The 26,436-nt window shown below is 39.7% G+C and overlaps 1 protein-coding gene across 2 annotated transcripts in view; it reads left to right on the top strand.

The window, feature by feature from the left end:
• Positions 1 to 26,436, top strand: part of RMND5A (required for meiotic nuclear division 5 homolog A) — a 60,372-nt gene that overhangs the window by 11,974 nt on the left and 21,962 nt on the right. For both annotated transcript variants that reach the window (XM_082357873.1, XM_082357872.1), the window contains exons 2-4: positions 8,997 to 9,139; positions 22,618 to 22,752; positions 24,449 to 24,549. In XM_082357873.1, the coding sequence (XP_082213999.1) occupies positions 8,997 to 9,139; positions 22,618 to 22,752; positions 24,449 to 24,549 (379 nt within the window). The remainder of the gene's footprint in view (positions 1 to 8,996; positions 9,140 to 22,617; positions 22,753 to 24,448; positions 24,550 to 26,436) is intronic.

Below are 26,436 nucleotides of genomic sequence, written 5' to 3'. Positions count from 1 at the left end.
GCGCACGGGCTTAGTTGCTCCACGGCATGTGGGATCTTCCCGGACCAGGGCTCGAACCTGTGTCCCCTGCATTGGCAGGCGGATTCTTAACCACTGCGCCGGCAGGGAAGCCCCTCTTTAATTATTTTTTAAAGGAACTAATCTAGAATGAATTCTGGAGTATAGTTCTGTGAGGTCTGAGTTTTCATTTAGGTACAGTTAGGATTATGTTTAGTAAATGGATTTCTTTCTGTTTATCTGTATTAAAACTTGTGTGCCATTTTGCATTCCCCTTAATTCCAAATTTAAAATCTCTGTCCATTTTATGAAAGCAGAGTTAACTTTTAATAACTCAGAAGAGCTCAAATGCCATATATGTATTATTTATAAACTTGGATATTTAAACTTTTTCTTGCCTCCACAATATTCATAAAAACGTTAAGTCTTAGTCATTTCTGGGGAGTCTTATTTATTTCTACCAAAATGTCCTAATCCTAGGTGGTGAGGTTTTCAGCTTTTTTGGGAAATGTTAATAATTGTCATCATAGCAATACCTTTCTATGTTGTGCCTCACCATCTTTTATAGCGTGGTCTCAGTTATCATGAGTCTCATCTCTCATGTGTTTGACTCTTAGGCAGCATGTACTTTGTGGTGTAATTGATACCTCTAAACTGCCTTTTATGGACCAAATTAGAACTTTTCATTATCTACTGATGAGCAGACATATCAACTGATGGCGTTTGTAGAGCTACCTACCAACCAGCTGTTCAGTTCTAACAACACTTTCTTAACTGTGTGGGTGTAATTTTTTGAGGTTTTTTCCCTGGGCTACCATAAAAATAAGTGGCAAACAAAATTGAAAATGCAAACACTGAGTAGGGATGCAAACTTAGTTTTCAGTCTTAATGATATCATTGTCTTGCTTGTATTATTAGGTGGCCCAAAATGATGAGTAAATCACGTCACAAAGTTGTTCACATGGCTGTTTTAAGCCATGTGATTAGTAATGAAGGAAAATAATGGAACAAATATATGAGCAAAATGATCAAACTGTATTAAAAGTTATTTGTAAAACCAAGTTAAATTAGGAATTTTATAATTTTTTGCTTTGTGGGAACCAAATACCCTTTTTAATGTGTAATTTGTTCTACCTTCCTACATACTGACTTTGAGTACACTTTTATAGGAACACATTACGTACTAAAGTTGAGAAGTATTTCATTTCCTTGGCAAGCTTTGGGATAATTTTCTTTTACAAACAAGGAAACTGTGGCTCAAAACACAAGCCTGTGAGTTCTTATTCCAAGTCTTCACCTACATGTTTAAGGATTTTTTTTGGGGGGGGTGTCGTTCTTTGGAAAAGAGAAGGAACTTATAACTGGGGGGACTTTACTTTGTGAATGTGTTTTATTTGAAAATTGGTGTGTGTATTGACTGGTGTATTTATTTGGTGTTTGGAAAATTTAGGGTGCAGTGCTCTTGGGAGTAGTACAGCTGAAGCATCCTGGGAGAGAGCAGAGGTACAGCGAGCAGCTAGACGTGAAAGGTTGGCAGCTGAGAGGGCATTGGTAGTGCCAGAGTCTCCAGTGCTGGGCTTGAAATTGAGACTGTGTAATACACGATCTATTATTTTTCTGTTCATTCAGTAAATAGTTATTGAACACCTGATATGTGCTGGTTGCCATGCTAAACGCTGGAGATTAAACACTCATATTTTCTACCTTCAACTAATTTCGTGGGGGTGATAGACAAATAAATATTTACAATGTAGTGTGAAAGCCTGATAGAGAAGTACAGGAAGCTATGCAAACAAATATTTTTCTAATTTACAGTTTCCATGAAACTAATGGACGTAAATCCTGAAATGGCTAGGCAGTGAAGCTGAAGGGCAGAGCTTGAAGTCTTAGCTGGGCTCTATAAAAACAATTTAGGAGTTAACTCAAATATGTTTAATTTAGTTTGGCAGATGTCTGATTTTGGAGGAGACCATGCCTATTCCAATTTCTGAGAATATCACGCTTAAAATTTGTTTATAAAAGGTACTATTCTATTGCACTAAAAGAAAAATTATCTTTAACTTAGACCAACCATGTGTGTTGGTCCTTTGTTTGGATTTAAAATCTCTTACTGACATGCTAATTATTTTGCCTGTTGAATCAAGTCTAATAATAAAAGTGACCTTAAAAAAAAAAGTACTTTTCTGGTACAGCCACTTTGGAGGACAGTTTGGTGGTTTCTTGCAAAACTAAACATTACTCTTACCATAAGATGCGGCAATCAGGGCTCCTTGGTATTTACCCAAAGGAGTTGAAACTTAGGTCCACACAAAAACCTGCACATGGATGTTTATAGCAGCTTTATTCATAATTGCCAGAACTTGGAAACAACCAAGATGTCCTTCAGTAGGTGTATGGATAAGGAAAGTGTGCTTATATCCAGACAGTGGACTAAATAAAAAGGAATGAACCATTAAGCTGTACATGTATAGGGGCAACGTATATATGGGAAATCTCAGTGCCTCCTCTCAATTTTGTTGTAAACATAAAACTGCTCTCAAAAAATAAAGTATTAGAAAAAAAAAGTACTCGTGGTGACTAAGTGGTGAGCACTGTCTCAGAACGATTTCTTTCATGTTTGTGTATGGGTTCTGAGTACAGGGAGGTTTATCGCATTGCCAGACACAGTTGGCACGCGACTTCATCCTGGGTAAAAAGTGAACACTCCAGTGGCAAACCTGGAATCCAGCGTTTACCTTCATATCTGGTTTAGTTATGGTAAAGATGGCTGTCACAGTAATTGCCCAGCTTTCCTCCTAGGAACTGAATCCAGTTAGATTTCTTTCACAGAATGGTTCTCCTTGAAGCAGGTTTTGTTTTCAGACAAATAAATCAGAAGAACATTAGGACACTCCCTTTAGGACTTAGAAGTTTGGTCTCAGTCAGTTTGTTATTATAGTGATTTTCAAACCTGTTTTTACCTTTGGCTGCTTTCCACTGAATCCATTTGAAAATGCTTTAGTGGAATCCTTCTCTCTGAACAGGGCTTTCCCAGGGTTCTCTTTCAGATTATTCCATTATACTTTTCTTGTGCTTCCAAATAGTTTGTAGAAATTATTTTTCCTTGGGGCATACTGAAAACTCTCTCAGTGTTAATTAATTGACCTTATATTACTAGTATCTATCATTTATAAACTTAGCAAACTAAGTTGCTAAGGTTCGAAAATACCGATGGATTTCAAGGGTGGGGCATAGAAGTTCAGCTGGTAAATTCCAAATGCCCTCTCTCCAGCTTGGGCTCTGCTTTTCTGTTCCTTAACCTTTTGCTTACGTTGTTGTCTACTGACTGTAGAAACAAACATGTCTGGATGGATAGGAGTTATGGTTTGCATTTTTTAGGTTTTAAAAAAAATTGAGTTAAAGTTCTCATACCATAAAAATCACCCTTTTAAAGTGTGTATTTCACTAGCTTTTAGTACATTCAGAGTTGTGCAGCCATAACCATTATCTAATTCTAGAACATTTTCATCACTCCCAGAAGAAACCTCATATCACTAACCGTCACTCTCTACTCCGCCCTTCCCCCACCCCCTGGCAACCATGAATCTCCTTGCCTATTCTGGACATTTCATAGAAGTAGAATTAAACAATTTGTGGCCTTTTGTGTCTGGCTTATCTCACTTAATGTTCTCAAGGTTCCTCCACATTGTAGCCTGTATCAGCATTCCGTTTTATAGCTGAATAATACTCTGTCATATGGATTTGCCACATTTTGTTTATCCATTCATCATTTGGACATTTGGATTGCTTCCATTTTGGGGCTATTAAATGCTGCTATGAACATGTATAAGTTCGTGTATGGACATACGTTTTCATTTCTCTTGGGTGTGTACCTAGGAGTGGAATTCTTGGGTCATGTGGTAACTTTAACTTTCTGACGAATGTTTTCTACCGCTTTTGCACCATTTTACATTCCATCAGCAATGGATATGGGTCTGAGTCTCTATATTCTTGCCAACACTTGTTGTTGCCCATCTTTTTTGTTATAGCTATCCCAGTGGGTGTGAAGTAGTTTCTCACTGTATTTTTTTTTTCTTAATAAATTTTATTTATTTATTTATTTATTTTTGGCTGCGCTGGGTCTTCGTTGCTGCGCACAGGCTTTCTCTAGTTGTGGCGAGCGGGGGCTACTCTTCCTTGGGGTGCCGGCTTCTCATTGCGGTGGCTTCTCTTGTTGAGGAGCATGGGTTCTAGGCGCGCAGGCTTCAATATCTGTGGCACTTGGGCTCAGTTGTGGCTCATGGTATTAGTTGCTCCGCAGCACGTGGGATCTTCCCGGACCAGGGGTCGAACCTGCGCCCCCTGCATTGGCAGGCGGATTCCTAACCACTGTGCCACGAGGGAAGTCCCTCTCACTGTAGTTTTGGTTTGCATTTCCCTGTTGATTAAAGATGTTGAGCACCTTTTCCTGTGCTTATTGATTATTTGTATATCTTTTTTTTTTTTTTTTGACTGCACTACACAGCTTGTGGGATGTTAGTTCCCTGACCAGGGATTGAACCCGGGCCACGACAGTGAAAGCGCCAAGTTCTAGCCGCTGGACCAGCAGGGAATTCCCAGTATATCTTATTTGGAAAAAATGTCTATTCAGATTCTTTGCCCATTTTTTAATTGGGTTATTCACCTTGATATTGATAAGTTGTAAGAGTTCTTTGTGTATTCTAGATACTAGACCCTTATCTGATATATGATTTGCAGGTATTTTCTCCCATTCTGTGGGTTCTCTTTTCATTTTCTTGGTAGCGTTTGAAGCACAAAAGTTTAGTTTTGATGAAGTCCAATTTAATTATTTTTGCTTTTGGTGTCATATCTCAGAAACCATTGCCCAATCCAGGGTCAAGAATACACCCCCTTTCTTCCAAGAATTCGATGGTTTCAGCTCTTTACATTTCAGTCTTCATTCCATTTTGATTTAATTTTTCTCTATGGTATGATTCTTTTGCATATGGATAGCTCGTTATCCCAGCACCGTTTGTTCAATATGACTTTCTTTTTAACTGTTTTTTTTCCCCCTTGCTTTATTTACCATCAATCCAAATACTTATATTAATAGTGCCTGCAGATGTGCAAGGCATATGATAAGACTGTGAAGTATACAGTTTACAATAAGAACTTGTCTTCCCTTTGGGTCTTACATCTAGTTGAGATTGATGGTGGCATATATACATGAAATCGTTAAATAGTGTATGATTCTGTGCCAGAGGAGTGGTGGAGAGAACAGAATTCATTAGGAACTGAGAAGACTAAGTAAGTCTGTGGGCAGACAAGTTCATAGAGAAGATAAAGCCATTGACCTTAGATAAGGTTTAGATACAGAAAGACCAGAAATGGTCAGAGCAGAGCTTACTGAAGCAATTAGATTCTTTTGGCCCCAAGTATATATGGGACACCTTTTAGACAGATTTTAAAATTTTCCTGGATTACCAAGTATTCTCTTAGCCTAAACTGTGTTATTAGAAATTGGAAGCACCTGATATATACTTTGTGCAGTTGTATTTAGAAGTAAGGGTAGTTTCTATTTTGGCCACCCCACATTGGATTGGGTACCTTATGGGCACTATCTCCAGTTTACTTATCTTTTTACTTCTCTCAGTGGTTGTCATTGAGCCAGACTTACTATATTCCCTCTTCACAGTCCCTACAATCTTCTAGATTTCTTTTCTTAAAACTCTGGAAAAACTATTCTTGTCATGGTCACTGATTACTTCTGTATTGTAGGTCAGTGGTCAGCTCTCAGCCCACATCTTACTTGATACATAACAGCACATTTAACGCAGTTGGTTACTCCCTCCTCCTTGGCACATTTTCTTCACTTGGCTTTCTGAACACCGTATTTCCTTGATTTTCCTCTCACACCAGAGTTAGTGTTTCAGTAGTCTTTGTTAGTCCCCTTTTCCAGTTCTGCTTTGTCTTGGTCTCATAAACTTGGAGTTTCCAGGACTCCCTCCTTTTATCACTTCTGTGTGTCTGCCCCAACTCTCTCTTGCTGATTTCGTTAAGTATCGTATGTATGCCAGTAACTCACAAATTTGTATCCAACCTTGACCTTAGTCTTGAACTCCAGGTTTATATATCCAACTCACTCTTACACATATGCACTGGGGTGACTACTCAACATCTCAGCTTTCACAAGCCCCAAACTGAACTCTTTATGTCTCCCTCCCGCCTCATAACTGCTCAGCCTTTAATCTTTTTCATCTGAATTGGAGACAGCTCTGTCTTTCTGGTTGACTCGGGTTGAAAACCTTGGAGTAATCTGTGAGTCCTTTTCTTCCCTCATAGCCAGTCAAAATCCTGTCGGCTTTGCCCTCAGAATATGTCCGGAATCCGACCACTTCTCACCACCTCCACGCCTAACACCCTGGGCTGAGCCACTGTTCTCATCTGGATTGCTGCCAGCCTCCTGACTCATCGCCCTGCTTCTGTCTTGTACTCCTATCATCAGCCAGAATGACTGTATTAAAATGTTACGTCAGTTTATGTAGCTGTTCTGCTCAAAACTTTGCAATGGGCATTCCTATCACTCAAAGAAAGTAAAAGGCAAAGACTTTACAGTACTAGAAAGGCCCTACAAGATCAGGACCCCCCCCCCCCCCCCGGTCTCCTGGGCTTCCTCTCCTACTGATTTCCTTTGCCAGAAATCTACTTTAGCTACGCTGGCCTCTTTGCTATTTCTTGAGTAATCTAGGTATATTTCTGCAATAGGGCTTTGTCCCCCTCAGTCTGGAATGCTTTCCTCTGTAGGGGAGGAAGAATAATTTTCTTTCTACCCTTGCAAGTTCTTGGCTGAGAATACTATATTAAAAGACAGATTAACCAGTGAAAAACAGACAGTTTGTTAACACGTATACCTCATGTGTATGTGGGAGATTCTCAGGGAAAAATGAGTAACTCAAAGAGGTGGCTTAGAATTCAGGCTTAAATACCATCTTCAGCTAAAGACAAAAGAAAGGTTGGTATGGGGAGGCCAGTAATGGAGAGGTTACCAGGAAAAGCACAGTAAACAAGAATAAGGCTTGTTATACAGATCTAAGTCTGAGCTGTCATCATGATAAAAAATTTCTTTAGAGGTTTAGAGTCATTCTTCTCTGCCTGGTACAGAGAGGGAGAAACCCTTACAAATGGAGATTTATTTTATAAATTTAAATTTCCTTTACCAAAGGGTAACTTCTACTCTGTTTTCAGAGCTTCTGTGTTTGCTGTTTCTCAGAATAATCAGCTCAAAATCATTCTTACGCCAAAGAAGCTATTTTGGGGTGGCATATTCTGCTACCCTTCACCCCCCGAGGTAGCCACATGGCTAATTCCCTCGCTTCTTTCAAGTCTTCGCCCAAATGTCACTTTCTCAGTGAGGCCTACGATGTCCACCTGTTTAAGATTACAATTGCTCAAGCCACATACACTCCCCATTTGTTTTACTCTGCTTCTCCCCACCCCTGCCAGTGGCACGTATCCTTTTTTGTCATACTGTATAATTGACTTACTTTGTGTTTATCTTCCTCACCAGAAGGTAAGTTTTAGGGCAGAGATTTTTGCCTGGACACTTCTATACCTGTCACATAATTGAGTGCTCAATAAATAGCTGTTGAATGAATAAACATCCTAAGGCTACTGTACTTTCGGGCTTTTTTTTTTTTTTTTTTTTTTAATTTGGCTGTGCTGGGTCTTAGCGCAGCCAAATTTCTGATGTAAATTAAAGTTTAAGAACCACCGCTATGAACAAGATTTCAGGAGCCAGGTCTGTTGCTTACAGGTGTGGATGTGTAGATCTATGAGGTAATTGACAAGTATAACTGAATTTGTTCTCTCTTGGTTCTTCTCTTTCTCTTCCTCCTCCCTATTTCCTGAGGAAGTAGCACAGGGAAAGAGGATATAAACTGTAGTAACGTCCAGTTGATTAATTGTGTGTGTCAGGGTCCCCAAGACTACCTTTAGGTTCTAGTGATTACCAGCAGGATGAACTGGACTCAGCAGGTGGTCATACCCATACTTATGGCTAACATTTATTACAGCAAAAAGATACAAGGCAAAAATCAGCCAAGGGAAAAGTCACATGGGGCATAGTCCAGAGGAGACCAGGAGAAAGCTTCCAAGAGTCCTCTCCCAGTGGAGTCACACAGGGCACGCTTAATTCCTCTAACATCAAATCCTAACAAGTGTGAAGTGTTACCTACCAGGGAAGCTCATTTAGAGACACAGTATTCAGGTGTTTACTGGGTACTTGTCATTACAGGCACCCTCTGTCTAGCAGATACCGAAGAAGAAAAGTAGTTCAGCACAAACCACGTTATACAAACAGCTTAGGCACAGTGAGCCATTCTTAACCAGTTAGGGTGGTAGGAACCCTCCGGTTCCAGGCCTGCTTGCAAGGTTGACCCTTGGCTGGCATCTGGGAACTTGGCTTTCAGGAGGGTTCCTACCCCCTAACTGGTTAAGACTGGCTCACTATTGCTTACAGGTGGGGATATGTTAACTCTTTTTCTGCCGTGTTTCTCTTTTCACTGTTTTCATCATGGTATCCAAAGAAGTTTGTTTTTTCTTCTTTATGTAGAACATAAAGCATTTAGATTTATCTCTCTTTAGGAAATTTAGTAATAATTGAAATGTGAGAATGACTTGGACAGTTTAAGTGGATTGAATAAGTGAGTTTATTCATGTAGGCATATTTTCTGAAAAATGCCTTCACAGTTTGATTGTCTCCTGATTTCAGTAATTACAAAAGTGATTTATTTCATAGTAAAATTTTAAAATTTATTCCAAACAATAAAAAGTTAAAATAGCTTTCTTAGTATGCACTTGAAAAATATTATCTATGAATGTGACCATCTGTTCAAAGCAGACACTGATTTTTCTTCACTTTACTTCCATCTTTCATGTTCCAAAGGGCCAATTTGTAACTTGCCATCTTTGGATTTGCTTTTGTGAGTAACCAATCTTCTTCCTTTTCTTCTTTTTTATAGGTCAAGATGCTGAATTATCAGGGACGCTTTCACTTGTTTTGACACAGTGCTGTAAGAGGATAAAGGATACTGTTCAAAAATTAGCCTCAGACCACAAAGACATCCACAGCAGTGTTTCTCGGGTCGGAAAAGCCATTGATAAGGTATGGTGTTGAAGGGAGTGTCTGGTGTGCTTTAGCATCGTCCTTCATCTCCTGTCACTGCTTCAATAACATTGGCTTTCTCAGATTATTTTCTCTTGTTTCTTTTATCGTTGCTTTTAATAAACTTTTGCAGATCTCGTTTTACTGTGTTATTCTGAAAGTTCCCTGTTGCTGTTATTTAAAAAAACAAAAAGAAAACAAACCGAAAACCTTCTCTTTTTACAGCCTTGTTTTTCACCCATTTGCTTAAATGATTACCGTTCCTAGTGTCATGATGAGTAAATTTCCAAGCAATTTTAACTTACTAGGAGGGAGTTTGTTTCTAGAAGTAACTTTTCCTACTTCCTGAGTAATTCCGAGGCCATGACTCTGCCTCTTTTATGGGATGATTAGGGTAACACGCTTGCATCTGTCTCCCCCTCCTGCTGTTTTCCTGTGAGCATGCGAGTCACTTGTCTCCAGTGTTGCTTTCTTTGTGAGTGGGTTGGTTGCCAGCTAGCAAGGCCTGTCACTTGTATTGGGCGATTTTTCTTTTTTAATTTTTATTGGAATATGGTTGCTCTTGTGACATCTCTTAAATCTTTAACTTGGTGGTTTACTTTTAAGCAGTTTTCACTTTTAGCCCTGGGCCAGTTTTGCCCTCGGAGTTCATAGTCCTAGTGGTGACTAAGAAATGGCCTAATAAGGTTACTGTGTGATACCCCTGACTATTTCAGAGGAGTTTGAAATAGTCAATCACTGGGGAGTTTGTGACTGCTTATGGACATTTTTGTTCACACATTGTAAACTTCCGGGAGGGTAGGAAGAACTTTTGGGGACAGCTGTTTGTAGCAAAACCAGTCTCACGAGCTGCTCCATCTGTATACATGAGGACAGTAGCTGTAACGTAGAAGCTCGTGGAATCCAGAGAGTGGCTCTAACTCGTGCGTATGTCTGTTAGAAATAATCCTACAGAGCAGTAGGATTGAGAAGCTAGGCTCGAGGCAGCCTCAGTGAGCACTAGATGCTCGTAAGGAGACGTGGTTACCTGGTAGGTACGGTGGGACAGGACTGTGAGAGGCGGGGCTCTGGGGACTGTCTGGGTAGCTGTGCCCTCAGAAGTGTTAGTGACCTTTCGGAGAGCTCTCACCACTCCCACAGCGCTGCGGGCTTCGCCGCAGCCAAAGAGGCAGAAGAGTGGTGTTGGCGGCAGAAGCCTCATTTTGGGGTCAGTGATGGCCGTTGCCAGCAGAGGCTGGGAAGGCAGCAAGTGTTCTCTGAAATAGCTTTGAGGTTGTGATGCCTGTTTGTTAACTGCAGGGGAGTGAACACAGCTTTGGAAGTGGCTTCAGCCTCAGACTTCTGGGGGCTGTGGCGTTGGATGCGGTCAGCTGGTACCTGAAGTGAGTGTTGACGTGTACTGCTTAAAGTCCTCCTGGAATGGTGATGGGGGCACTTTAGAGGTGGTCTTTAATCACTGTGGGTGAGGAACCCTCTGTTTCTTTAGGGTGAAGTAACTACTGGTGGTGGTGAGGAAGCTTCGGATTTTGGCGGCTGACAGCGACCAAGGCGTTCTAATGATGGTTCAGACCCCAGGAGGCTCCTGGAGGCATTGACCACCAGGCTGCCTGCAGTTAGGCCAGTGTCGGGGGGCAGCAGGACCAGAACATGCCATGACAGTGAGAATAGCTGAAGCTTCCAAAGCAGCCAATCAGAGAAAGCATCTGAGAAAAGATCCCAGATTCTGGGAGTAGGTAGGGACGGCCTCAGCAGTCGTACCTCAAGTGTGCGGACTACTGGCCACCAAGATTTGGAACATTTGGGGAAATAATTCAAGAGCTTTGCATTCTGCCACTGGTAGGATGACCATATGTCCTCATTTCCTAGCTTATGTCTTGTCCTGTCATAATTATCATCAGAACCCTCTTTTACTCCTGTCCCCCAGCTACTGGTGACTTGCTAAACATGTCTTCCTCCTGATCTGGCAGGTCTTTATAGATATTCATAAGGGTTATCATATTTTGGCTAATCTTTGAGACAAAGCATTTAAATGTATTTGGTGCTAGAAATGGAAGTATCTTTTTGAGATTGGATAACAAGGGAACACATAGTGAGTAATCTGTATTCTGACTTTTTTAGGGGGGATGTGTTTGAGGTGAATGTTGCTAATTAAATATTTCAATTTACTCATTTCTCTTTTGAGGACATTTTTCAGGTACTTGGAAGTTATAAGGGCTTTTTCAAGTAATTTCTTTTTTTTTGGTAGGTTTTATGTTCCTGTGAAAGTAGTTTAGGTTCTAGGTGACCTGGATTCTAGATTCTTCTGATCTATCATATGAAATAAGATCATTAAGTTGATACTGGTGATATTTGTTGAATTATAGTCCTGGGGCACAGCAGAGAGCTTGGATCTCTTAGCCCAGTTCGCTAACATTTTCCAGTGCATTCTCTCCCCTCTTTTGGGGTGGGGGGGGGCATCTACTTAGCCTCAGCTGTAAACGAAGCTGTTACCCTGCTAGAACTACCTAGACCTTGTACATGAGCTTCCCATGCATATGAGGAACTCTGTGTTGGCTGTTGTTGTCTAAGACTCCATTGCCTTGTAAAGTCTTCCTGCTCTTCTAGTTTGCACCTGGTAAATTTGCGCAAGCTTCTGGGGCCGCCTGCTATAAAGGCTGGGTGGACTTGTGTAGACTGGTAAACAAACAGGGTGAAGCTGAAGCCATTGTGGCTCAAGCCTTTACACACCAAACAGCCTTGAGTAATCAACTGGAATGTCATCCAGCGGCCTGTGAGCACCATGTTATGGACACATGTTCCCACCCTGCTGAGAGGAGGACAGTAAAGAAGCCGGTGACTCCTTTGTGAGCAGGTTGGCTGTTGAGTGAGGAACTTCAGTAAATTTTTGTCATGCTTAAATGATTTATTTTTTCCTTTTAATGTTTCAGGGCTCCTTTTAAAGCTCTTTAGTCATCACTTGGCTGAAAATGTACACAGAAGAGAAGTTTATGATGTTAACCAAGACATTTTCTGCCTTTTAATTATTGCCAACATAAAAAGTTATTGAAGATTTCTGCTTTAACGTGTTGACTATTTCCAGATGCTTGTCGTATAATCATAGTTTATAATATATAATAACAACAATCGTTGGTTTTGTAAAAATTTTTTTAATGTGTTTTTAATTTTTATTTTATAATTTTTTAATTCCTTCTCTATTTTAAGAAAATCTAGAATTCTCTCCTGTTTAGTGTATTTTATTTAGTGTTTTACTTAGTCTTTTGACTTTTTTAAAGTTTAATTCCTAAGAAAAGTCAATAAAAACAATTATTGCTTTAGACTCCTGTGTGTGTGTGTGTGTGTGTGTGTGTGTGTGTGTGTGTGTGTGTGTGTGTGTGTGTGAGAAATAGTGCTAAGATTTTAAAGTGTCTAAAATTTGCTGTGGGACAGTGGAAAGTGAAACATACAGTTCTTTAGAAGATTGTGGTCTAGTTTGTTCATGTAAGGGTGCTTTTTGTACGCATAAAAGAACTGGAAAGATTCCGAGGCAACATAAAGTAAGTTTGCATAGGATGGACTCTGCTTACTATAAAAAGGAAAGGGAAGATCATTATGCTCTTGATTAATCAAAGGTTTCTGGAGTTGATATTTTAAATTTGATTTGGAAGAATGGGTAAGATTTAGAGCAGCAGAGCAGTGAGGTGTGGTTCTTCTGTGGCACCCAGAAAGGAGCTGAACAGCTGAGAAAATGCGTGACTCCTGTTAAAGACTCTCAGGGACTGACTGGATTGGAGCAGCCGCCCTTGTCAGGACTAGGACAAGATCAGGCTGGGGACAGGCCAGTGATGGAAGGCCTCAGGATTTGTTCCAAGGAGATTAGGGGGAAAGGGAGGGAACGATGAAAGCATCTGAGGGTTTGCTTGCCTTCGTTAGATAGGATGAAATTAGACTAAGGAGAAGTCAGGAGTAGGAAAATACAGCTCTCACTTAATGGAGTGTTGACCATGTTCCAGATACTGAGCTGAGAGCTTTACATACATTTATAGCCCATGATGCAGGTACATTATTCCCATTTCACATATGAGGAAACTAAGATTCAGAAATGTTAAGTAACATACCCCAGGTGTACAGCTTGGAAGTGGTGAATCGATGTTTGGGGAAAGGTATCACTCAAGAGTTTGTTCTTAAACACTGTGCTGTGCTAGGAAATCAGTTAGGCCGTTGCAGGGCTGGTAGTGTTTTAAGGGGGAAAATCTTCTGCCACCAGATGGAGCATCTACACTGGTGAGGCAACATGATGATTGTTAAAAAGTGGAGTAAGGCTATAAAAAGTGAAATAGAGAATATTTTAAGATAGTTCTGGGTGAGCCGTTTGGAACTGCCTTTTATGTAGGTATGACTGGGGTATGAGAGGAGAAGAAGATACTGGCAGGAGAAAATTTGGGGGGTTTAGCCTTAAAAAGTCGTTTGGTTAGAGTGGGTGAGGTCAGATAAGTACTGGCTCTAAAGTTCTTACTATGTAATAGATAAATCCTTGTAGTCGAGAGACGTTAACGAAGGCAGGAGATTAAGGAAGGAAATGAAGGAAATTAAAAAGACCAGAAAATTTAGTCTAAGGTGAAAAAGCTAAGTTTTGAGTTCTGAAATATAGGCAGATAATTTGATTTATGTTTTGGGTGGAATTTTTAGAATTATTGAAAAGGAATGGTGAACAAAGTTATAAAAAGACAATAGTGATGAGAAGCTGGGAACAAATTCCCTAAAAATAAAACATGTCAAACTAACCGCCTTCCCCCACCCCCCCCACCGCCACCAATTACTAGCAAGGCATTTAATAAAAATCTCATATTTTTGTGGTCAAGATGGAAGGTGTTCCTTTTTAAATTATGTGGTTTGAATAGGAGCAGCGTGTTCTCGATACCCTGTCCACTTTGGCCACAGTGCTGCATGGTGTGAGGATGGGCCTGAGCCATCCAGGCTTGGCCACCTTTGTTTGCTCCCGGGTGGGTACCTCACCGTCCTTCCCTAGGATCTTTCTCATTAGAGCCCTTATGGAAAGAAGCGCTGAAAATACGTGAGCCCTGGAGTGATGAGTAGCCCTTGAAAGAATCTGGTCTCTTGTGGGAAGCAAAACCTACATGTCGCGAGAATGAGGGAGGGGAAATCTTTTGAGACCCATTTATCCTCCTGTCTACCCCTGGTTACCTGTGCCTCTTTTTAAATACAACTTGCTTGGGCAAAAGAGATTTCTGTTTGTAGGAACCAAGAGTCCTGACTTAAGCAGCTAGTTGCTCTCTGGGTCTCTTCACTTGTACTGGGCTTCAGTTTCTGTGAAACAATATTGGTTTTGCCCTTTTCAGTCTGAAGATCATTCTCAGAAGAGAAGATGAGTTGAGTTCCGCTTTCTCTGCCATGTGTCCCATTACATTTTTAGTTTTAGGCTCTGAGCAGAATGAAACTACATTATTTACTTGGTAATGATAATTATTTGTTGAATTATAGTCTAGTCCACAGAGGAAAGCCTGGACCTTTGCAGTCAAGTCTCAGATTAGGATACAGGATCAGAGAGCCCCACTGGATCTGGAGGGGGTACAAACCCACTTTTGCCTGAGTCTAGATGAAACAGCTTGCTTGGTCTAGCATCCAAGTTAGGTTGGGTTGAGAGGGGAAACAGACCCTATACCTATTAAGCTGTGCCAACTAATCCAGTCTGTAATTGTATTCAAGTGATTTTAAATTAATGAATTCATTATTAATGCCTCTGTTAAAGTGCTTTTGTGTTTTTATTTTTATTTACGTTTTCTAAAATGAAGCTCTTTTAAATGTAGAATTAGAAGATTTGGTGGCAAGACCTGGCCCTACAGATTCAGCATCTGTGTTATTGAAGGCTTACCATGGGATAGGTACTGATAGTAGTAGATATCTTCATGTACGTTATTTAATTTAGTCCTTAGCAACACCTTGTGAGGTAGAGATTGTGGTCGGCATACACAGATGTGAGAACTAAGACTTTGGTTAGGTAACCTGCCTGAGATCACAGAACTAGGAAGCAAATGGAAGAGCTGGGATAAAAGCCCAGATTTTAAGACTTTGAAGAGCCTTTCCCAACTGGAGTTCTTTGAAAGAATTAATTCCTAGTACCCTGAGGGCACCCACTGTATGTATGAATTTCTGTCCTGTGCTTCTACAGTGGTAAGAGGTATGTGCCTTCTTTGGGAGAATTAGTAAAATAGTCGCTCAGATTTCTGTAGTTGGTTCAGATAAGGAGGAAGTTGGGGAAGCAGATTGACCAGAGCAGAAAGGTATGTGAAATAGCATGTAAGATAATTGTGAGGGACAGGGATGCAAATGTGACAGGTGGTTAGACTGTGGGGCATTTTAAGGATCTTAAAAGCCCAGCGGAGTAGTTTGGCACATGTCTGGCCACGCCACATGACTCCCCTTTGTTTATAAAGAAATAACTTACCAGTGTGCACCCCCTAACCGCCCCCCACACCTTCCTTGACCTGGTTAATCTACCTGTCTCTTAACTTTGAAAACTAAAGGAGAGGTATGAATATCATGCAGAGGAGAGACTGGAGTGTCTAAAAGGAGCAGCATTTATAAATGCTCATTATGAGACGCTACTAAATTTATTTTCCAACCCATAGTTGGCAAAGCACTGCTGTCTGGTATATACCTACATACGGATTATTTTATTACAGGGCATATACCTCCTCATCACCTTTACTAAGTTTACTAGTAAAAATTTAGCAATTTTTCCCTAAAGGGTTTGTAACAATTTATAGTCCTACTGAACATATATAACAGTTTCTGTTTCCTCAATTCTTACTTACACTTGGTATTATCAGACTTTTAAAAAATTTAAATCAATCAGATGGATGTGAAATAGTATCTATTTGTACTAATTTGCATTTCCTTCATCATCTTTGAAGTTGAGCCTCTTTTCATATGTTTGACCATGTGAATTTTCTCCTTTGTGAATTTCTTGGTTATTTGTCTATTGTTTTCTATTGGGTTATTTGTCTTTTTTATTGATTGGTAGGAATTTTTTTTAAAAAAAACCTCTTTTGGATACTAATCTTTTTGGGGTTATAGTCAAGTAGGTATCTTTTCCCAGCCTGCATGGAACCAGAATCCAGGTCTTTTTGTTCTCTGTTAAATATTCTTTGCAGTTCACCTCTCACTGCTAAATCAGATTAACTGGGTGCTTAGAAGGGAAGTTGATTCCTGGTGGGTGCAACAATAGCACATAGTTAGGTTCACAGGCCAATTTTTCTTCAAAAGTAGATGGAGAAGTTTAAAACAAATTAACAGTATTAAAGAATTGGCACTTAGGAATTAAAACAAATACTGAGTTTTATCGTGTATGGTTATCACTACCTGCTCAATAATTATAATTTCATAAAATGTATTTCAGAAATGGATTTGTTTCGGATGGTGAGCAATGAAAGCCAGTCCTTAAATCTAACCAATTTGTAAGCATGTTCATGATACGGCAGAGAGGTAGGGTGGTTTTAGATTTCATGGTTTCATAGCGATGGTCTGTTAAAGTTATTTACTCCTCCTCTGCCTAGCTTCCAGATTTTAAAACTTTTAATCCATCAAAAATGTGAATGATACTAAAAGTACATGAGGTGATGTACGAATTTATGTGTCCTGATTTCTCTTTTTAAGCCGTAATATCTTTTCTAGGCGGACACACCCTTGAATGTGTGCTTTTTTGCTTTTGATTCTTTTTTGAATCCTGCCTTCACATTTAGGAACATCTTTCCACTTTTTTTTTTCCTTTTCCTTTAAAAATATGAAAGGAAAAAGTATAGTAAAACAGAAGTGGTAATAGACAGATGTTTCTCTTCACTAGCCACTTCTTGGCTGGTTTGCGGTGCTGCTGATTTCCTGGGCAGCCATGCAAATGAGTTTGGTCACCTAGCAACAGGGGCTGGAACTGATCCTTGCTCTGATGCAACGGTAAGAACATGCAGTTAAAACAAAAGGAGTTCTGATACTATATTGCATTTCCTCAACCTTTTTTTTTTTTTTTTAATAATTTTAGCTTTAATTTTTACTGCATGTGAGCAGAAAATAAGCTATGAAAAAAATTTACTTATCGACCTCAGTGGTTTAAACTGGAAAATCAGAACGGTAGAAGGGAGCTCAGAAATTTTCATCGAATGCATTGCGTATTCATGCTTAGTTGTATTTTCCAAGACTAGCAAATAAGTTCTAGAACTTGAATGTAGTAGAGGTATCCTGAGTGCAAGGGTATTCAATTTTTCTTACCACCTGTGTAGTACTGACCATGGTATATACATTATAGGAATAAAGTTACATGAAGAGCATCATTGTAAAACCGTCTAAATTTGTTTAAATGTTAGACTCTTTCATTTTAAAGTCATCTAGTTTTCTAGATGAACATTTACCTTTGGTATGTATATTAAGGAAAGATTTAAAGGAATTGTTTTGTTTGATCGGAGCAGTTACTGTCTGGTGGTAGCTATTAAAATCCTAAGTATATACTACCAAAAAAATTGTCTCTTTTAATGTGGTCTGTGCTTTGAGCTGACCATTGTGTCTTCCAAAGCTTTTTTCTTTCTTTCCTGCAGAATAATAGACACCTGATAAATTTGTTGGAGGTTGATGCGGTTGGGGGAGTAATCATTAAATGGATAAGTAGAAATCTGAAGGTTGTATTTTGATTGAATGAGGTTGAAAGATCAGTGAGGAATCTTAATTAGTCTCAATGATTCTTGCTTATAGGGTGCATTCAGACAGTTATACAATTATAGGCAGATTTCTGAGTTCACAATAAATTCTGTCATCTTCTGATACCCATTCCTTTGGTCACTTGAATGGGCATTTGTCAGGGGAAATAAAATATGGGAGAGTGTACATCAGTCACCCTTCTAGGCCTGTACCTTAGTCCAGAAGAGGAACAAGATAGCACCATCTTCACTTCTAGTATTGTAGTTGTCATAGACAGCATAAAGATATAATAATTTGCCTAAAAGTATTGATGAACTGTTATGAAATCATCTCTCAACAGGCGGAATCTGATAAGCAGATGGGAAATTAGAGAACCTTATCCAAACAATTCTGGCTTTTCTTCAGTGCTAGATAGTCTATTCAGTGTGGGCATGGAGACTATTGCTGTAGCATCTAGATACCCTATGTTATTTCCATTCTTTAGATTAAGTACCAGGCCAAGAAAGAGGTCTATAAAAAGAAAATGAATAAAAATGAAGACTCAGAGTAATTTTGCTTTTTTGTTTTTGTCTGAGTAATTCCAAATGTTAATGTGCATATTTAGTTTTAGGCTACTGACTTGACATCTAAGAATAGATAGCTCTTTAAAGAAAAATGGGCTTACTTTTGGAGAGGAGTTCTCTCCTGCATTGTAGTGATCGTAAATGGTAGGTGGTTTGCAGTTCTATTACTACCTGTTCGTGTATGTACTGTAAAATAATCCTGTGTCGTGTGGACTGTATTTAAACAATGATTGACTTAGATTGTAATTTCAGTAAATCTAAATGATCTCGTCTAATTAAATTCATGTGCTTCAAAAAAAAAAAAGAAAGAAATGCAAGAGGTTTACCAGCGGGTAATGCCTATGAAAGATAAGGCGGTGGAAGTAAAATTGGGCAGGGAAAGCTTTCAGAGGTATCTTTGTTTTTCCTTCACTCTTGATGTTCCGAGTTGTCTTCTACTAGTATAATATCCCTTCTATCAGGAGAACTTTTAGCGATTCTTTCGGAGCAGGTTTTCTGCCAACAAATTCAGCTTTCCTTCATCTGAGAATGTCTTTATTTCACCTTCATTCCTGAAGGATATTTTCACTTGGTACAAAATTTGGGGATGACAGTTCTTTTCTTTTAGTACTTGAAAAGTGTACCACTTTCTTCTGGTCTCCATGGTTTCTATTGAGAAGTCTGTAGTCATTTGAATCATAGTTCCCCTATAAGTAGTGCATCACTTTTCTTGATAACTATTTCAAGATTTTTTCTTTGTCTTAAGTTTTTAACAGTTTGATTACGAAGTGTCTAAGTGTGGATTTCTTTGAATTTATCCTTTTAGGAGTCTGCTGAGCTTCTTGAATCTCTAGATTTATGTCTTTTGCCAGGTTTGGGAAATATTAAAAACATTTTTTTCTACACTATACTCTTCTGTTGTTCTAGCACTCCATTGACATGACTGGTAATCTTTTGTTATTGTCATGCAGGGCCCTGAGGCTCTGTTCGATTTTTTTTCAATCTTTGGTTATTCAGATTAGATAATTTCTGTTGATCTTCACTGATTTTTGCGCTGTCGCCTCTGTTCTGCTGTTGCGTCCATGCAACAACTTATTAATTTTGATTACTATATCTTGTTTCTTGCTGAGACTTTCTGTCTTTTGTTTCAAAGTGTTTGCCCTTCCTTCTTGAAGCAATTTTATAATTGTTCTAACGTCTTTGATGATACCAACATCTGTCATCTTTGCATTGTTGTCTGTTGAACATCTTATGTGAATTTAGATTTTCCTAGTTCTTCGTATGACAAATAATTTTGGATTGTATTTTGGACATTTTTAATATTATGTTTTGAGCCTCTGGGTCTTATTTAAGTTCTATGGAGAACATTGATGTTTTTGTTTTAGCGGACTTGACCTGGTTGGGTTCAGGCTACTCAGTATTCTCTGAGTTGTAAAATAATTTCAATGTCAGCTTCGTTTCTAAAGCCATTACAGAGCTCTTCAGGTATGTTCTGTTTGTGTGCCAACCAGTGGCCATTCTGGGACCTGGAAACTAGGGCTGTCTCTTAGTCCAGTTTTCAAAGTCTGTGGTATGCTGCTGAGGGTCAGACCCATCCTGTATAACTTGAGGGTGAGCCCAGGAGTTCATAAACAACTTGGTGGGGGGATCACTTTCCTGCATTCCTTCCTCTCTGTGATCTCCCTGCTACTTTATGGTTCTCTGGGGCTGCCTTTTTAGTCATCCAGCCAGAAATCTGGGGCTTTACTTAACCCTGCTCTCCTGTACATTTACCATAACTCTGCCTATATCTGGGGCTACAAGGTGGAAGGACAGAGAGAAAAGATGCAAGAGGGGCTTTTGCCCCTCGCTCTTGGGACCATAGCTTCTCTGACTGGAGAGGAAGGATCCCTTTCTAAAGGTGCCTCAGAGTTTTAGGTTGCCTGCTGTGGTAGACAGAGTTCTAAAGGTCTCCCAAGATTCTTGTCCCATGGTTATTCAGTCAAACCTAATCTAGGTACTGCTGTGAAGGGTAGAAATAGAAACTGATTTAACTACAGACTGCCTTGAGCTACAGGTACAAGAAAAGGGAGGGAAAAAAGCATGCGATTTCCCCCACTCTCTGTGTGGTAGGAGAGTACACTCCCATTCCCCATGCCAGAACCGAAGGGCTTCTCCTGGAGTGCTCTGTCCACATCCTGGGTGCCCAGTTGTGGGTTTTGGCTGCATTGCATCCAGGTTAAGATATATTGGAGGGAGAAAAGTAGTAAACTCACTGCCAGTTCTTTGCCTTCCTCCCCAGTCCACTTACTACCATTCACTTTTCTGTTTCCTCAAGTAGCTACTCCATTCAGTCCTGATTTTGTAACTGCATTCAGTGGGAGAGGTTGGGTTTTTAAGGATTCTTTTTTTTTTTTTTTAACAAATGGAGTCATAATTTTGTAGTTTTGTAGAAGTCGCTTTTTTAAAAAAAATTATTTAATTATTTATTCTTGGCTGTGTCGGGTCTTCGTTTCTGTGCGAGGGCTCTCTCCAGTTGCGGCGAGCGGGGGCCCCTTTTCATCGCGGTGCGCGGTCCTCTCACCATCGTGGCCTCTCTTGTTGTGGAGCACAGGCTCCAGACGCGCAGGCTGAGCAATTGTGACTTAAGGGGCTAGTTGCTCCGCGGCATGTGGAATCTTCCCAGACCAGGGCTCGAACGCGTTTCCCCTGCATCGGCAGGCAGATTCTCAACCACTGCGCCACCAGGGAAGCCCAAAGTTGCTTTTTTTCACTTAAGGTGTTATGGACATTTTTCCATGTTAGTAGATGCAGAACAATGAACCTCACTTTTTAATTATAAATAGTAATACTAGCAATAGCAACTACCATTTCATTGAACCAATAAAGAAGTATATTAATTTATGAGGGCTGCTATAACAAAGTACCACAGACTGGGTGGCTTACACAGACATTTATTTTCCCACAGTTCTGGAGACTGGAAGTTCCGTATCAAGGTGTGGTAGGGTTGGTTTCTTCTGAGACCGTTCTCCCTGACTTGTAGATAGCCATCTTCTTCCTGTGTCATCATGTGGTGTCTTCGTCTGCTTGGGCTACCATAACAAAATTCCATAGACTGGGTGGTTTAAACAACAGAAATGTGTTTTCTCATAGTTCTAGAGACTGAGAAGTCCAAGATCAAGGTGCTGGCCAATTCATTGCCTGTTGAAGGCAGACAGCCTCCTTCCTGGCTTGCAGATGACCACCTTCTCACTGTGTCCTCATGTGGTGGAGAGTGAGCGAGCAAGCAAGCGAGCCCTGGTGTTTGTTCCTTGTCTTTACAAGAGCACCAGGCCTACCGGATTAGGGCCCCACCCTTAGGACTTCATTTACCCTCTACCGCTTTCTCCCAGACTCTGTCTGCAAATACAGTCACACTGGTTGCTGGGGTTTCCATGTAGGAATTTGGGAGGGACACAGACGTTCGGTCTGTACCACATGGTCTTCACTCTATACCTGTCTGTGTCCTGATTTCCTCTTTTTATAAGGATACCAGTCCTGTTGGATTAGGGCTGTCCTTAATGACCTCATTTTAACTTTATAAAGTATTGGGAGTTAGGACTTCAACACAGGAATTGTGAAGGATGCAGTTCAGCCCATAAAAGTATTTTTCTCTGCTTAAGATAAGGAAACTGAGGCTCACAGACCTTGAGTAATTTTGGCCAAGGTCACACAGCTAGTAAGATAGAACCAGGATTCACACCCAGGTAGATTGGCCCCAGAGCCTGTTCTTTGAACTATCTGGCCGTTCTCCTATCCCCAGTCTCCACCTTGGCACGGCAGTTGTTGGGATGTGCCATGGATTATTGAATAATCCTATGCTGGACATAATGGGTTTTCTTTCTTTCTTTTTTTTTTTTCTGTTAGACAATGCTGCATTGAACGTGCTTTTACAGGTATCACTGCACACCTCTGAAAATATTGCTATTGTATAATGCCTAGAAATCAATTTCTTCACAGAAGTCATTGTTAAATTTATGTATTTCCCCAAAATACCCTCAAAAAGTATGCTTGTTTATTACCCTTCCAGCGATAATGAATGAGAGTGGCAAGTTTTAGAAAAGAGCAATGGAAAAGCTACTTCCTGTCATAGGCTACGGATGAATTGGAATTGGGTACTTATTTGAGGTGTCTCAGAGTGAAACAAAGGCCATTGTTTCTGTTAAGTTAGGTGGGGTGAAAACATATCAAGTGATGTATCCTGGTCAATTCATGATTTGCTTTCTTGTTTTTCAGAATTTTGATTCTGACATTAGCAGTGTGGGAATAGATGGCTGCTGGCAGGCAGACAGCCAAAGGCTTCTCAATGAGGTGATGGTGGAGCACTTCTTTCGACAAGGAATGCTGGATGTAGCTGAGGAGCTCTGCCAGGTAACAGTGTGCCACCTGCGAGAGGATGAAACAGAAACAAGGGAAGTCCTTGCAGTTTTTAAGTCTTCTAAGCCATAGGCAGATTTTTACGTTTTAATCATCTGGGCTGACTTCAGTTTACTAGGAAGTTTTTGTTTGTTTTTTTCTTAAGTTGGTGAAAATTATAATCCTAGAACTTGTTATTCAGATTATTTCCTTATTCCTGCCCCAGAATGTTGGTCCCAGGTCATCAATCAAGGGTCAGAAGTGATGCTACTTTTTCAAACATCTCCTCTTTTGTTTTTTTGTTTGTTTGTTTTTTTGGAATAAGCCAGGGCATTTTATTTATTTTTTTAATTAATTTTTTTATTGGAGTGTAGTTGATTTACAATGTTGTGATAGTTTCTGCTGCACAGCAAAGTGAATCAGCCATACATACACATATACACACTTTCTTCTAGACTCCGTTCCCATATAGGTCCTTACAGAGCACTGAATAGAGTTCCCTGTGCTATACAGTAGGTTCTTATTAGTTATCTTCTATATACAGTAGTATGTATAAAACATCTCTTTTAAGAGGGAAGGTTAGTATAGCAGAGAAGAAAAGGACAAAGAAGTTTATATTTGCTTTTCTCATCTAGCCCAGCTTAAAGAACTTTGTTTATCAAATGAATTTCAAGCTAAAATTTACTTCAGGTGAGCAACATTTGTCTTTTATTCCTATTAGACATGAACTTAGGGGTCTCAGAACAGTTTACCAATACCACATAGTCATAATATTAGCAGCTGCCCTGTATTGAGTATTTACCACCCGCCAAGCCCTGCCTTTAACCTCACTGCAACCCTGTGAGGAAGAAATGACTGCTTCCATTCTACAGATGTGGAATCTGAGGTCTGGAGAAGTAACCAGCCCAAGGCCATACAGGTTCTTAGTGGAGGAACTTGGATTCAGTTCCAACTCGTGTGTCTTCAGACTCTGTTCTGTGGCTTACATTCTGTGCTGTTGTATTTTCCATTTAGAAAAACGAAGGACCATAAGGATTAAATAATTTAAAGCCAGTCTGTAAACCAGACCTCTAATGTAAGCCTTTTCTGTTAAACACTTCAGATAAGCAATAACTCAAGTCTTTCTCTGTATGTTATGGGATTTTGTGTGTGTGTCCATATAAATTTCCTAAAATAAATTGTGTCATTTAGGATTAAGTTTTGTTTACAAGTAACAGAGACCCAAAATACCAATGGCTTAAACAAGAATGAAGTTTACTTCTCTTACACAGAAATAGGAGGTAGTAAGCCATATGTGGTAGCCATGTGCCGTGAAGCTCTTAGGGACCTTGGCTGCTTGTAGCTCTGCTGTTTCTAAGGTGTCCCTTGTCCCCATGGTCCAGGATAGCCCGAACCCCAGCTAGACATTTTGTATTACAGGAAGGGACAAAGAGTATATACTTATGTTTCATTGGCTAGAACTTACATTTTGCAAAGCCATGCCCAGCTTTATTCCATATGGTTATGTGCCCAGCTAAAATCTGGGGTTTTACTATTATAGAAATGGAGGAAGAATGATACTGGGGCTCAGTCATCAGTCTCTGCCAGAGAAATGCATGGTAAAAAGAAATTATCTTTAGTGATTTGCCTCACATTTTATAATGTAGAATATGCTTTTACCATATCTCTTTATTCTGATTACTGCTAATGAAAGTTCTTTCATTTTTTTCAGGAATCTGGTCTTTCTGTAGACCCAAGCCAGAAAGAACCATTTGTGGAGTTAAACCGAATATTAGAAGCGTTAAAAGTCCGAGTTCTGAGACCTGCTCTGGAGTGAGTTACTGAGTTTGTTTTCTTTTGAGTACTTTGAGAGAACTCTATAAGAAAATGGAATCAGAAAACACATTAGAGATTTTGAGATTATATATATATCTCACCTGGGGTAGACTTCAGAGGCATCAGGGGAGAATTATTTTATTTCTTTTAGCGATGTGAGTTTGGGGGATATGCAATATGAGAAAATGTTTAGGGCTCATTTCACTTATCAGTTGGTCTGAATTCCCATGAGAGAAGAGGGTTTCCTCTAGCTAGGCTACACCACCGCTTTAGACTAGCTTTATAACTGAAGGACTGTTGTTCAGATGGTCTGAGTTTGATATTTGAACTTCCATAATGTTCTGGGTTCGGTGCTAGCATTCTAAAAAAAAAAAAAAGCAATTTAATTGGTTATTGGAACCAAGTGGTATACGTAAAGAGAACAAATATTGTTATGGAGTTTTACTCTAATTACCGTCGTAAAATAATTCACTGTGAACTTGTCATTGATATGAATTATATGAAATTACTGGGTTAGCTCTGATAAGTATTATCCTAGTACAGAATCAGCAGAGTTTTTCATAAAGGGCCAGGTAGTAAATATTTTAGGCTTAGCAGGCCACATAAGGTCTCTGTTGCATATTTTTCTTTATTTTATTTTACAACCCTTTAACAATGTAAAAAAACCGTCTTGACCATCTGGCATACAAAACAGGCAGCAAGTCCTATTTGGCCCGTGGCCATAGTTTGCTGACCCCTGTCCTAGAATTTTTTAATGTGAGAATTATCAGGTTATTTGTTTTAAAAAGGAAGAAAGGGAAGGAGGAAGGAAGGAAAGTTATAAAATAAAAGGAAGAAACTGGGTGATAGAAGCAGTGATATGATTTTGAGGTCATAGCCTTAGAATCCTGGGATTTTAAAACTGGAAGTATTTGGTATCGTTGTTATCAGGGAAAAAAATAGTTGGGAAGATCCTTCATGAGTTTTAAAAAATACACTTTCTTTTCCTTCTACTAACCCATTTAATTCTTCATAGGTTAGTTTTCCGTTTCTCATCATTTCTCAGTTCTTAGAAAATTTCGCAGAGTTCTAAAACCAGCCTAGGTGAACAGACAAGAGGTAGAGTCCTGTGTAAATTTATAAATATCAAATTTCTGTATAAATTATAAATATGAGGTAGCTCATTTATTTTCGTTGCTGCATGCGGGCTTTCTCTATTTGCGGCGAGCAGGGGCTACTCTTCGTTGTGGTGCGGTGGCTTCTCGTTGCGGAGCATGGCTTCAGTAGCTGCAGCACGTGGGCTCTAGGGCACACAGGCTTCAGTAGTTATGGCATGCGGGCTCAGTAGTTGTGGCTCACAGGCTCTAGAGTGCAGGCTCAGTAGTTGTGGCGCATGGGCTTAGTTGCTATGCAGCATGTGGGATCTTCCCGGACCAGGGATCGAACCCGTGTGCCCTGCATTGGCAGGCGGATTCTTAACCACTGCGCCACCAGGGATGTCCCTCATTTATTTTAATTCTTTAAAGATGTAAACGTCACTTAAGCAGCACCAGTGTGTACTATGCATATTACCTTTATAGTTTGATTTTTTTTTAGCAGATTTTATTGTGACATCCCTGTGAGATTAAATTTAATCAAGTGCCTCTAATAACACCTCTTAAACAAAATATGGCAGCCACTCTTCTGCCTACTTTTATATTCCACCTAAATGATTAAACAATTATAAAGGAGAGTGAGGGAGCCTAAATATAAAAATGTAATGGGTTTCCCAGTTGTCTTATAGTGATTTAGAAATAATATATGAGTTGTTATTTGAGGTAATAGTCATTTATCCATTAATTTCTCAGGTTTGTCATCAAACTTTTATTGAGTGCTTATTATGTACCAGAGACTGTGCTGCGTATT

The sequence above is a fragment of the Balaenoptera borealis genome (genome assembly GCF_965194805.1).
Source record: "Balaenoptera borealis genome assembly, chromosome: 15".
NCBI lineage: Eukaryota > Metazoa > Chordata > Mammalia > Artiodactyla > Balaenopteridae > Balaenoptera > Balaenoptera borealis.
The sequence above is the reverse complement of the archived record's forward strand: the minus strand, read 5'-3'. Positions and strand labels throughout refer to the sequence as shown.